General features: G+C 49.0%; 1 protein-coding gene and 1 non-coding gene across 5 annotated transcripts in view; both read left to right on the top strand.

Moving 5' to 3' along the window:
• The window catches only part of LOC105474411 (NLR family pyrin domain containing 1), a 56,447-nt gene extending 46,145 nt beyond the window's left edge, over positions 1–10,302 (top strand). For all 4 annotated transcript variants that reach the window (XM_071082221.1, XM_071082222.1, XM_071082220.1 and 1 more), the window contains 5 exons: positions 3,016–3,278; positions 3,744–3,875; positions 6,564–6,705; positions 8,950–8,994; positions 9,395–10,302. In XM_071082221.1, coding sequence (XP_070938322.1) covers positions 3,016–3,278; positions 3,744–3,875; positions 6,564–6,705; positions 8,950–8,994; positions 9,395–9,714 — 902 coding nt within the window. In that variant the 3' untranslated portion in view covers positions 9,715–10,302. The remainder of the gene's footprint in view (positions 1–3,015; positions 3,279–3,743; positions 3,876–6,563; positions 6,706–8,949; positions 8,995–9,394) is intronic.
• LOC112425353 (U7 small nuclear RNA) lies at positions 10,191–10,251 on the top strand. Its single transcript, XR_003016415.1, has one exon. It is a non-coding gene; the product is annotated as a U7 small nuclear RNA (small nuclear RNA).
• Positions 10,303–13,397: the final 3,095 nt, after the last annotated feature.

Raw genomic sequence — 13,397 nt, 5'->3', positions numbered from 1 at the left:
CACCCTAGCAAGAAGGTAAGTTGGAGACATCCAGCACCTTCTGGAATTCAGCGAAAATTCAAGTGGCACCGAGCATCTGTTAGTGCCACAGACTGTGGTCAGAGTCCATGGCCGGTTGTGTGACCCTGGAAAAAGCACTTTCCTCCCAGGATTTCAGTTCCCTCAGCTGACACGTGAGGACGTCCCAAGGTTTGGAGGTCAGGGTGAGACCATCCATTTAGTGCCAGTGATGGCAATGCAAACCAGCATCACCTCTTGGAGAAGCAACTGCGGGGTGAAGGAGGTCCTGCCGTCTCACACGCTTTCCTCATCCCTTGGTACTGATTGATTTCAAGGCAATAACACAAGGGAAATAGCAGCTTCCTGCAGAATATGTGTATTGCAGTGCTATTTATCATAGTGAAAAGTTGGAAGCAAACTCAACACTGAAATGAGAAACAGAGGCTGAATCACAGGGTGGTGCATCCACTAGCAGGGATCATAGGCTGTGGTAATTAAAAGGTCCAACGTCCTTGCAACAAGTTAAACTGCCACGGGAAACAAGAGACAAAGCGTCATAGACTATGATAAAAATAGGACAAGGTGTTGCTGCAGAGAAAGACTGGGATGCAGGTGTCCCATGCTAAGAATAGTTATACTGTGGCCGGGCGCGGTGGCTCACGCCTGTAATCCCAGCACTTTGGGAGGCCGAGGCAGGCAGATCACCTAAGGTCAGGAGTTCAAGACCAGCCTGGCCAACATGGTGAAACCCCGTCTCTACTAAAAAGCCAGGCGCAGTGGTGCATGCCTGTAGTCCCAGCTACTCAGGAGGCTGAGGCATGAGAATCACTTGAACCCAGGAGGTGGAGGCTGTGGTGAGCCGAGATCACACCGCTGCACTCCGGCCTGGGTGACAGAGCTAGACTCTGTCTCAAAAAGAAAAAAAGAACAGTTGTATTGTTTGATTGGTAAGATTCATAGGTGAATTCTTCCTCATTTTTTCAGATGATAGATACCACTGTGACTTTATTTTCATCCCAAAAATGCAGTTAAATGAGAAAACTTAAGTAAGGGTCTTCATGATTCTGGGATTGACATCTGACTAAGGGCCTTGTCCAGCTTGCTGGATGCCTTATTGCCCAGAAACCACTTGCATTGCAGCAGTTACCAGGCAATGCAGGGATGGAGCTGGGACTCCTGATCGCTAGGCCTGTGTCTCTCCCATTACCAGTGTTCATCCCTCAAGCTCTCTTGTAACTTCAAGGTGCTGGCGCTGGTCAGAGGCTGCAATCAAAGATACCAATTCTGGCTGATTTAAGCAGAAAAGGAATACACTGAAAGGTTATTGACTAACTCATAGACTTAGCAACAAATTTTAGCTGGGGAGAGGAAATAGTGGCCCAGTGACTCAGAGAAACCAAGGGCAGGGCCAAGGTCACATCAAGAAAATATGGAGACAGGCTGCAGACACAGCTACTGTAGGACCCTCCTGCCCAGGAGTGACTGGACTCTTTTACTTACTTTCTTTTTTCCTTTTTTTTTTTTTTTTTTTGAGACAGGGTCTCACTCTGTCACCCAGGCTAGAATGCCGCAGCACAATCTTAGCTCACTGCAACCTTAAACTCCTGGGTTCAAGTGATCCACCCACCTCAGCCTCCTAAGTAGCTGGAATTATGAGTGTGCACCACCACACCTGCCTCCCACTGGACTCTTCACCCAACTGCTACTGCCAAAATTCTCTCTCTCTGCATCTGTGTTTCACCGCTCTAGACTTGAGGTCCCAGTTAGGGACAACCACTTAGTCAAGTATTGGTGACACACTTGTGTCATTGATGCCAGGGAGTAGCAGCATCCTGAGTGGGGGGCTCGGCTTGCCTCCTGCCAAGACCCACGCAGTGGGGAGGAGGAGGCTCTTCCTAAAAAGAAGAGTTTGAATGGTGAGTGGCCAAACACCTTGGTCACTCCATTTTCCCACTGCCCCTTCCTCCTCCTTTTTCTCTACCTGCCCAGTCAAACCTGCCAGCGTCACTCTCATGGAGAATCCACACCAGCACAGGCAACTAAAGGTTCTATATCTTTCCCAGCTCCCGGGCCAGGGGCTGGGTTTGTGTATAAGTTTGGCTCAAGGGTGATCCTTGAGCTCCCACTGAGGAGTTCAGCAATCCTAAGTGCTCCCACCTAGTGGCACAATTTCCCACAGCCTCCGAAGGCCCCAGGCCTAGAAATGCCCTCTTCCCCCTGCTGGGTGTCTCAGCCTGTTCAGGCTGCTAGAGCAAAATACCATAAACTAGGTAGCTTATAAATAACAGAAATTTGTTTCTCACAGTTCTGGAGCCTGGTAAGTCCAAGATCAAGGCGCCAGCAGATGTGGTGTGTTGGTGAGAGCCCTCTTCCTCATAGATGGAGCCTTCTAGCTGTGTCCTCACAGGGTGGAAGGGGCAAGCAGGCTCCCTTGAGTCTCTTATATAAGAGCACTAATCCCATTCATGAGAATTCCATCCCCATGACCTGATCACTTCCCATAAAAGCTTCACCTCTTAATACCATCACCTTGGGGGTTAGACTTTCAACATATGAATTGTAGGGGGACACAGATATTCATAGCACTGGGCTCCCCCAAGAAGGCACCTGAGCCTAAGCCCTGGGATCCTACCATACCAGCAAATCCTGACTCAGTAACAACACTAAATCTGTGCCTCTTAGGCTGGACGCAGTGGCTCACACCTGTAATCCCAGCACTTTGGGAGGCCGAGGCAGGCGGATCACCTGAGGTCAGGAGTTCAACACCAGCCTGGTCAACATAGTGAAACCCCGTCTCTACTAAAAATACAAAAATTAGCCGGGTGTGGTGGCGCGTGTCTGTAATCCCAGCTACTCGGGAGGCTGAGGCAGGAGAATCGCTTGAACCCAGGAGGCAGAGGTTGCAGTGACCTGAGATTGCTCCATTGCACTGCAGCCTGGGCGACAAGAGGGAAACTCTGTCTCAACAAAATAAATAAAAATAAACCTGTGCCTCTTGAATCCATTCTTTGACAGGGGGCCATGTGGACACATCCCTGTTCCAAGTGGCCCACTTTAAAGAGGAGGGGATGCTCCTGGAGAAGCCAGCCAGGGTGGAGCTGCATCACATCGTTCTGGAAAACCCCAGCTTCTCCCCCTTGGGAGTCCTCCTGAAAGTGATCCATAGTACCCTGCGCTTCTTTCCCATCAACTCCCTGGTGTTGCTTTACCACCGCCTCCATCCTGAGGAAGTCACCTTCCACCTCTACCTGATCCCAAGTGACTGCTCCATTCGGAAGGTGACACTAAGAGCCAGAAAGGCTGGGCCACGGTGGGTTGACGGTAAACACAAAATGCAGCCAGAGAGCCCCCTAGAGGGCCTTTAACTGGGACTAAGGATGGGCCTCTTGTACAGGAGAACCTTGAAGTGGGTGGACAGTTCATCCCTTCTCAGTCATGGACTCGTCTCCCATCTTTGGACAGTTTCTTGCAGCCCCTGTCCAGGAATCAAAGGATTGGAGGCTCCCATGCCTAAAACTGTAGCCTTTCCCCATTCTAACTTCTCTAACAATAACCCTTTTCCCATCCTGAGGATAACAAAGACCAAGTGAGGGCTGCCTGTGTAGCAGTGCATGCGGGGAGGGAGGCAGGGGTGATAGAGTCCCACTCTGTCCACGCAAACACACAGATGCACCATCTCCCCATTCAGACCACATTCCACGGGGCACAAGCCTCCCTTAATCATTGTTCCCTATGTTCCATAGGCCATAGATGATGAAGAAACGAAATTCCAGTTTGTGCGAATCCACAAGCCACCCCCGCTGACCCCACTTTATATGGGCTGTCGTTACACCGTGTCTGGGTCTGGTTCAGGGATGCTGGAGATACTCCCCAAGGTGAGCAGCTCAGCGTCAGCCTCTTCACTGCGAACAGAAGTCCTACCTGGGAATGCCTGTGGGGCAGGTCTCAGAGCTTTCCCAGGGACGGGATAAATCGAGGTGGAACAGAAAGTGAGTGGGATTTAGGGAAAGTGGGAATGCTTCCAAGACTGGGAGAAAGAAAGTTCGGAGAAGGGAGGATCACATGCAGGATGACAAGGATGATGGGGTTTGACTTGGGGACACTGGGAAGTGTTTGAGCTATAGGTCATCAATGTCCTCTAGTCCACCACCAGGAACGAACCTGTAGTTGAACACACTGGGTTTATTACTCATTGCAGTGGCAGAACACATATTATGGGGAACCATGGGGTGTCTCAGGAAAGGGTGTTAGAATCTGCTGTAGGATTTGGGCCTTGGTTACATTTGAGGAAGATCTAAGGAAACGAAGATTTTCTTTAGATTGGGTGTCGGTTCAGGCCACACGGAGATTTGTGGAAGAACATTTCAGGCAGAAGGAAAGTGTGCAGAGGCGTAGAGGTGGGAGCAAGCTTGACACCTCCAGATGACAAGAAAGAGGTCAATATAGCAAGAGATGAGTCAGATTAGAGGCAGGGTCTTCCAGGCCTCATCTGCCCTATTGGCCTTGGTGTGCAGTTTGCACTTTGTTCTAAGTGCAATGGCAAGCTTTTGAGGGTCATAAACATGCTAATACGAGACCTGATTTGCAGCCGGGCGCAGTGGCTCACACCTGTAATCCCAGCACCTTGGGTACCAAGGTGGACAGATTACTTGAGGTCAGGAGTTCGAGACCAGCCTGGCCAACATGGTGAAACCCTGTCTCTATTAAAAATACAAAAATTAGCTGGGTGTGGTGGTGTATGCCTGTAATGCCAGCTACTCAGGGGGCTGAGGCAGGAGAATCACTTGAACCCGGGAGACAGAGGTTGCAGTGAGCCGAGACTGCACCACTGCACTCCAGCCTAGGTGACAGAGCAAGACTGTGTCTCAAAAAAAAAAAAAAGAAAGAAAAAAACAAGACCTGATTTACTTTCATAAAGATGACTCTGGCTGCTGGGCGAGAATGAATGATAAGCAGGCAAGAGTGAAAGCAGAGAGACAAGTCAAAAGGCCATTATGGGCCAGGTGCAGTGGCTCAGTGGCTCACACCTGTAATCCCAGCACTTTGGGAGGCTGAGATGGGCGGATCACGAAGTCAGGAGATCAAGACCATCCTGGCTAACACAGCAAAACCCCGTCTACTAAAAATACAAAAAAGTAGCGGGGCATGGTGACAGGCACCTGTAATCCCAGCTACTCGGGAGGGTGAGGCAGGAGAATTGCTTGAACCCAGGAGGCAGAGGTTGCAGTAAGCCAACATCGCCCCACTGCACTCCAGCATGGGCTACAAGAGCGAAACTCTGTCAAACAAACAAAAAGGCCAGGTGTGGTGGCTCATGCCTGTAATCCCAGCACTATGGGAGGCTGAGGTGGGCAGATCACCTGAGATCAGGAGTTCCAGACCAACCTAGCCAAGATGACAAAACCCAGTCTCTACTAAAAATATAAAAATTAGCCAGGTGTGGTGGTGGGCACATGTAAACCCTGCTACTTGGGAAGCTGAGGCAGGAGAATTGCTTGAACCTGGGAGGCGGAGGTTGCAGTGAGCCGAGATTGTGCCACTGCACTCCAGCCTGGTCGACAGTGCAAGATCCTGTATTAAAAAAAAAAAAAAAAAAAAATGCTGTTGTGGTTGGGTATAGTGACTCACACCTGTAAGTCCAACACTTTGAGAGGCCATGGTGGGAGAATTGCTTAAGGCCAAGAGCTCAAGATCAGCCTGGGCCATGTAGGGAGACCTCATCTCTATGAAAAATGAAAAAATAAGATGGGTATGGTGGTGCACGTGTGTAGTCCCAGCTACTCAGGGGGCTGAGGCACTTGAGCCCAGGAGTTCAAGTCCAGCCTGGGCAACATGGAAAAACTCCATCTCTCTTAAAAAAAAAGAAAAGAAAAGAAAAGAAAAGAAAAAAAGACAAAACAAAAAAGAAAAAGGCTGTTGCAATACTGCAAGTTACAGTTGAAGGTCACTTGACGAGGAAGGTAGCGAGGGAGATGGAGAAAAGTGTATGAATTCAGGGTTGATTTTGAAGGTAAAGCCAACAGGACCTGCTGGATGGCCTGTGTAGGGAAGGAGTTAAGCATGATTCCGAGTTTGGAGCCTGCATGCTCAGTGGATGGTCCTGTCCTTTACTGAGTTTGGGGAAACTGGAAAGGGAGCATGTTTGGTAGACAGTGGGGAATCAAGAGTTCTGTCTTAGCTGGGATTTAGGAAAAGGGATGGATATAAATTTTTGTCAATTGAAAGTGGGTGGAGTTTGGGATCCATTGGGAAGACAGGCTTTGGGCTGGAGAAATGAGGGTTTGAATTCAAGGTGGGGGAAGTGAAGGAAGAAGGATCTGGCTTAGGATTATGAGCACTACGTTTAAGGACGAGCCCTGACTTACCCTTGAGGTGCTCAGTTGTGTCCTCATCCTTCTGTGGAAAATTGGGAAAAGAGCAGTTTCTGAAGGTGGTAGTTGATTTCAGTACAGGGATCATCGGAGTGTCCGTGTGGAACCAAGCAGAGCCAAGAAGATGTCAGGTGGGGAAAAACCTTCCATGCAAGATGAACAGGGTGGCAACTCAACTCTTTGCCTCTTCAGGAACTGGAGCTCTGCTATCGAAGCCCTGGAGAAGCCCAGCTGTTCTCGGAGTTCTACGTTGGCCACTTGGGATCAGGGATCAGGCTGCAAATGAAAGACAAGAAAGATGAGACTCTGGTGTGGGAGGCCTTGGTGAAACCAGGTAAAACCAGGACAAGTCCACAGAACTCAGAGGTGGGAGGAGAAAGAAAATCAATGAAGTAGCTGGGCACGGTGGCTCACGCCTGTAATCCCAGAACTTTGGGAGGTTGAGGTGGGCAGATCACAAGGTCAGGAGTTCAAGATCAGCCTGGCCAATATGGTGAAACCCTGTCTCTACCAAAAATACGAAAATTAGCTGGACGTGGTAGCGTGTGCCTGTAGTCCCAGCTACTCAGGAGGCTGAGGCAGAAGAATCACTTGAACCCGGGAGGCGGAGGTTGCAATGAGCCGAGATCGCTCCACTGCACTCCAACCTGGACAAAAAGGGAGACTCCGTTCCAAAAAAAAAAGAAGAAGAAAGTCAGTGATAGAAAGTCTGTGTGTGGGGGATGGGGGGTGGGGTTGGGGGAGGGCGTGTGCATTATCACAATTTACTGATGAGAAGAAATAGCCCACAGGAGGTAGGAGGTAGGTGGCTTTCTCAAGTTACATAACAGTTGTTATGACTAGAATTTAAACCTGAGTCAATCTGACCCTCTAAAATTTATGCTCTCCCCCATGTACAATGTGTCTTCACAGTGCCCTTGAATTAACAGATGTCGACATCCACAAAGCTTTTCACTAAGTTTTTCATGGTAGTTTGGATGTGAGGTGGAAGAATAAGACCTACATAGTCATATGGTTGTATGGGTTTAGCCGATTTGGCAATTTCAGATACTCTCCCTGTATCGCTCAGTGTTTTTGAGGTGGACAAGAGGAAATCAAATAATACATTTTCTGGGATAGAGAAAATGTATGGACTCTTAATCTAGTACCAACACTGTAAGAACCCAAACCCTCCAAACGGTCCTTCTAGGACAACCATCCCTAGTCAGCTGTCAAAAAATGGTGAGTCTACCTCCTGAGCCGCAACAAGCTGGCTTCACAGTGTAGTGGAAAGAGGATGGGCTTTACTGAGTCCTGGCTTGGGTGCAAACACAGATGGAGAACTAATCAGCCCCAGCTTCAGACCTGGATTCAAATCCCACTCCAGCACTTACTTGCCGAGTGACCTTGGGAAAATTACTTAATTCATTTGAGTCCCTCGTCTGTAAAAAGAGGATCATAATGACTAATTTGTAGGAATGTTGGAAAGATTAAATAAAGCGATGTCTATACATTCCTCATGCAGTAATCCTTAACAAATCGTAGCAATATTATCTTTTTCCTCATGTTAAGCCAATCTCTGCCTCTTGTCAGTCTTAATTCTGTCCCTTGGAACTCATAGAAAAAGTGTATCTCCTTCCCCATGAGAAAGCCATTTAGATTCTGGAAGACTGTGGTCATAGCCTTCCTGATGACTCTTGTTATACAAGTTACACATCTCAACTCCTTCCATCGTTCCTCTGCTATTTTGGTTTGTAAATTCTTTGCCATCCAGTCACCTCCCTCAGCAGATGCTCCAGTGTGGGAATGAGTCAGAATTGACCCCTGGACTGTCCAGTCAGCAGAGAGGATGCGAAATACCCTCCTTTCTCCACCCACATGGATCCTGTGCTCCTGGTACCACAGCCTCAACTCTCTCCCCTGTGCCCACCTCCCTGAACTGTGAGATCACACTGAACTTGGAGCCTGCTCAGCCTCTCAGACCTTGTACATATGAGCTGCTGTGAACTTCCCCTTTCTCTCCTTTGCAAAGCAATTTTTAAGTCCCTTCATTTTTGTTGTCGTCTGTCTTTTCTGTTAAAATTCATTTGTTATTCGCATGTCCTAAGATTGCTTGATCTTGATTCTAGATTTTGACATCCAATTCCAGAACATACACCTTTGGTTGGTGCCAGTCTAGAAGGCTAAACAAGAACAAGGAAGTAGATTTCTGCTCAGAACAAGGAGGTGCTAAATAGTTCAAGCTGTCTAGCAAGGGGTTTGGTTACTTCACCAGGGATACAGTTCAGGCCAACACGGGATTAAAACCAAGTCTGGGATGTTGTAGGAGAAATTGCTATTGCTCATTTGGATGCCTTCTCTCTATTACTGTATGATCACAGCTTCTGGGCCTCAGTTTCCCCGTATGTATAAGGAAGGGATTCACCTAGATAACCTCTAAGGACCTTTCCAGCTCTTACTCCAGATTCTACCAGAATTTGTCTGTGACTTTTTTCTAAATTGAAGAAGCTCAGAAGTGAGTGGGAGCCTGGAGGTGTACTGTGTGTGTGTTAGTAACTTAGCACTGTTTCAGATCATCTTCATCTCTGTGTTCCTCCAGGAGATCTCGCACCTGCAGCTACTCTGGTCCCTCCAGCCCCCATAGGTCAGTAACAACTCTCAGAGACCACAGGAGGCAGTGGCAGTTCTGGGGTACTGTCTGGTTCTTGGGGGAAGGGAAGAGAGAAAGGAAGGGACTCATCATTGCAGACCTCACAAGGGGTCAGGCCCTGGAGAGTGGTGCATGGTCCCTCCCCATACCCTTTTGTCCTATTCACAGAGACCCTAGAACTCCTTATCTGACAGCCTCCAATGCACCCAGCAGGAACTCCACTCCCGATCCCCACTCTGGCAGAATGCCAGGCTAGATGCTGGCATGAGGGAGGGCAGAAGTGCATTTCTGGAGGCAGAAGGAAGCGAGGGATGTAGAGAGGAGAGAGGAAAGGGCTGAAGATGGGGATTGGAGATGGAGGCTGTGGTTGGAGCCCTTCTTTGTTCATTGCCAGCCTTACCTTCACCTCTGGATGCCCCGGGGTTGCTGCACTTTGTGGACCAGTATCGAGAGCAGCTGGTAGCCCGAGTGACATCGGTGGAGGCTGTCTTGGACAAACTGCATGGACAGGTGCTGAGCCAGGAGCAGTATGAGAGGGTGCTGGCTGAGGACACCAGGCCCAGCCAGATGCGGAAGCTGTTCAGCTTGAGCCAGTCCTGGGACCGGAGGTGCAAAGATCAACTCTACCAAGCCCTGAAGGAGACCCATCCTCACCTCATTATGGAACTCTGGGAGAAGGGCAGCAAAAAGGGACTCCTGCCACTCAGCAGCTGAAGTATGAACACCAGCCCTGGAGTCCTGGCTTTGCCTGACCCTTCTTTGGGTCTCAGTTTCTTTCTCTGCAAACAAGTTGCCATCTGATTTGCCTTCCAGCACTAAAGTAATGGAACTCTGATGATGCCTTTGCTGGGCATTATGTGTCTATGCCAGGGATGCCACAGGGGGCCCCAGTCCAGGTGGCCTAACAGCATCTCAGGGAATGTCCATCTGGAGCTGGCAAGACCCCCACAGACCTCATAGAGCCTCGTCTGGTGGCCACAGCAGCCAAGCCTAGAGCCCTCTGGATCCCATCCAGATGCAAGGAGGAATAGGAGGGACACGGAACTGTCTGCCTCTGACCGTGTCACAGGGTGGGCCCCAAAACTGGGGTTCAGCGTGGGAGACCACGTGGGTTCTTGGCTTTGTACAGGAAGATCTACAAGAGCAAGCCGACACAGTAAAGTGGAGGGAAGTTTATTCAGAAAATACAGGCGTATTACAGCTCTTTGAGAATTTGCCTAGCAGGCTTTCCATTTTTACCAGAAAACCCCTATAAATTAAAATTTTTTTACTTCTATTTTTAAATTTAAGAATTAAAAAATACATCAAGGCCGGGCGCGGTGGCTCAAGCCTGTAATCCCAGCACTTTGGGAGGCCGAGACGGGCGGATCATGAGGTCAGGAGATCGAGACCATCCTGGCTAACCCGGTGAAACTCCGTCTCTACTAAAAAATACAAAAAACAAGCCGGGCGAGGTGGCGGGCGCCTGTAGTCCCAGCTACTCGGGAGGCTGAGGCAGGAGAATGGCGTGAACCCGGGAGGCGGAGCTTGCAGTGAGCTGAGATCCGGCCACTGCACTCCAGCCTGGGCGACAGAGCGAGACTCCGTCTCAAAAAAATAAAAAAAAAAAAAAAAAAAAAAAAAATACATCAAAAAGAAAAAGTGAAAATAAAGGAATAAAAAGTTGCATACTCCATTTAGTTTTCAGCTGTTATTCCGTCCAGCCAGCCCAGAAGCAGCCTCCGGGGAATTCCTGCAAGGGACTACTTCAAACCATACCAACATGGGGCTGGCTGGGATTCCCAAAAAAAGCAGCACTAAATTCAGAGCAATCCGTCCAAAGCACTGAATAGGGACACTGACACAGAGAGTGGGGTGCAGCGTATCTCTGAGACTAACAGCAAGAGAAAAGGGATTCTACCTACATATTCCTGCAGCAAGAGGGTCAGGTATGCAGTTTGTGGGAGGGTTTAAGGAATCTGGCTCAGGGCTGCAACCAGTTTCCTTCAGTGTTTTTGACAACCACCGAGATACCTTTTTCAGCGCCTCAGAATGTTCAAGGCCTCGGTTTGGGTTCCAGCCTGCTGGGAAGAACCTGCAGCTGGCTGGGTCACAGAGCAGTCAAGTCACTCTGTGATTTTCAGTCAGGTCACAGAAAGAAAGCATGGGTGAAGGGACGTGGGGGATCCAATCTACCTTCTGGACAGATTGACTTTTTTGCTTATATCACATTGGAAACATGTTCAGCAAACGTGGCTGACTGTGAGAATCTTCCTCTGGAGATGAGACTGTTCCTGAACTTTTGTATCCCAGCTCTTGTAATGGAAATGGAGTCTAGCAGGACACCCACACTTTGAGAAAAATGTTCTTTACCTAAGATCCAGGGGCTGTTCTCTGGTCTCAGGTAGGATAAGCCTATGGAGGAAGCATAAACAAGGCTGGGAACGGTGGCTCACGCCTGTAATCCCAACACTGTGGGAGGCCAAGGCAGGTGGATCACCTGAGGTCAGGAGATTGAGACCATCCTGGCTAACATGGTGAAACCCTGTCTCTACTAAAAATAAAAAAAAAAAAATTAGCCAGGTGTGGTGGTGGGCACCTGGAGTCCCAGCTACTCGGGAGGCTGAGGCAGGAGAATGGCATGAACCCGGAAGGTGGAGCTTGCAGTGAGCTGAGATTGTGCCACTGCACTCCAGCCTGGGTAACAGAGCGAGACTCCACTGGAAGGAAGGAAGGAAGGAAATGAGGGAGGGAGGGAGGGAGGGAGGGAAAGAGAAGGAAGGAAGGAAGGAAGGAGGAAGGGAGGGAGGGAGGGAGGGAGGGAGGGAAAGAGAAGGAAGGAAGGAAGGAAAGGAAGGAAGGAAGGAACCTAGTTTACACCAAGACTCTGGCTTTCCACTTCCAAAAACAAGGAAGCTATGCATAATGAACTTGCTGATTTGAACGAATTTCAGATCAGCTGCCTGGGTCAGCAGTTTTCTGCTAAATGTGGCAGGTGTACAACTTGCAAACTTGCATTTGAATTCAATGTCGTCAACTCTCTTAAGAGAGAAAAAAAATGCCCTATTTGTTTTAGACCTTCTTTCTTCTCCAAATAGCCAAGGCCCCTCATAGGAGTCCCTCAGAAGCATGGGGTGGGGGGGTTCTCTTAGGACTAAACTATTTGCTTCTATTGCCTTGCACTGCGCATCACATTGCACAGCACAGTGCAATTAATCCATTCTCAAGATAAAACCCTGGATCTCTCTAGAGGAAGCTCTGGTCCTCTTCTCTGATCAGAAGGTTGCAGGTGGAGTCTGGTAGCTCAGGGCCTTCCCAAGGAACCGTCCTACAAGTGTTAGCTCCCAGCTGGAGGTGCAATAATTGTTATTGAGCAAGGGAGTCCCCACTTTCCACGCTCCCCAATCCTACTACCCACCTATCAAAGGGGCCACAGAGGGTAAGGTTACCCCCAAGGACTCAGAAGAACTCCTCCTGAAAGGCTAGTCCCACCTCAAACATCTTGTTCCAGGCGGACCAAAAAAACACATTGAGTGATGCAGGGACATGTCAACTAAAGAAAAAAAAATCAAGCTTTTAAATAATTAAAGCTAGTTTATTCAGAAGTCTTGCTGAAGACTATAAACTGAGGCCTTAAAGCCCAGGAGTGGTTGTCAGTTGCTCCAAAGCAGTGTCTCAGCCCACTACTCATATGCAAGTGGTGGGGTTCAGTACCTGCAAAATCACATCAGAGTGACCAGGGTGTGGGTGTACAGTGCATCAGTGATCACCAAAGTACATGTGGTTATTGACTGCGGAAGTGATGCAGGAATTTTCTCCGTCATTTTGCCCGCCAACCTCCTACTCCCAAAGGCCTCCCACCCCCACCTTCCCACCTAGGCCTTGCTGGGCCAGGATACCTGCCACTGGTGGTATCCCACCCATTCAGCCTGCCCAGGCTGAGTCTGGCTTGCATACTGGCCCAGCCCACTGTTGGGCAGGCAGAGCCCACCGCAGCCCACCTGTATTACAGCTTGTACCTGAGTTTGGCGGTTCCAGAACTCTTGTCTTGCATCCAAGAAGAATATGCTGACAGTTGAAGGGTGAGAATGGATGGAGAAGAACTTTATTGACTGATGAAACAGCTCTTGGTGGAGAAGGGATGCAGGGTGCGGTGGGGTGGTTCCCCACCCCTGCAGTGGGGTGGTTTTTTCTTCTCTCAGTGTGTCTGGGTCCAGGGCTTTTTATGGACTCAGAATGGGGAGTGCCTGCTGATTGGTTTGTGAGTATGCAAAAAAGGTTAAAGTGAAGACATCACTGAAAGGTGGGCACGACAGTGTAGAAAACCAATTAGGAAAGGTGAAGGGTAAAACAGGTGAAGGGTGGGGATCAATCAGAGGAAAGATTCTCAGTCTGGTCTGAGCATTTAACTTGTAGCT

This window comes from Macaca nemestrina, chromosome 17 (genome assembly GCF_043159975.1).
Source record: "Macaca nemestrina isolate mMacNem1 chromosome 17, mMacNem.hap1, whole genome shotgun sequence".
NCBI lineage: Eukaryota > Metazoa > Chordata > Mammalia > Primates > Cercopithecidae > Macaca > Macaca nemestrina.
Note: the sequence above shows the minus strand (reverse complement) of the source record. Positions and strands in the feature narration are given on the sequence as shown.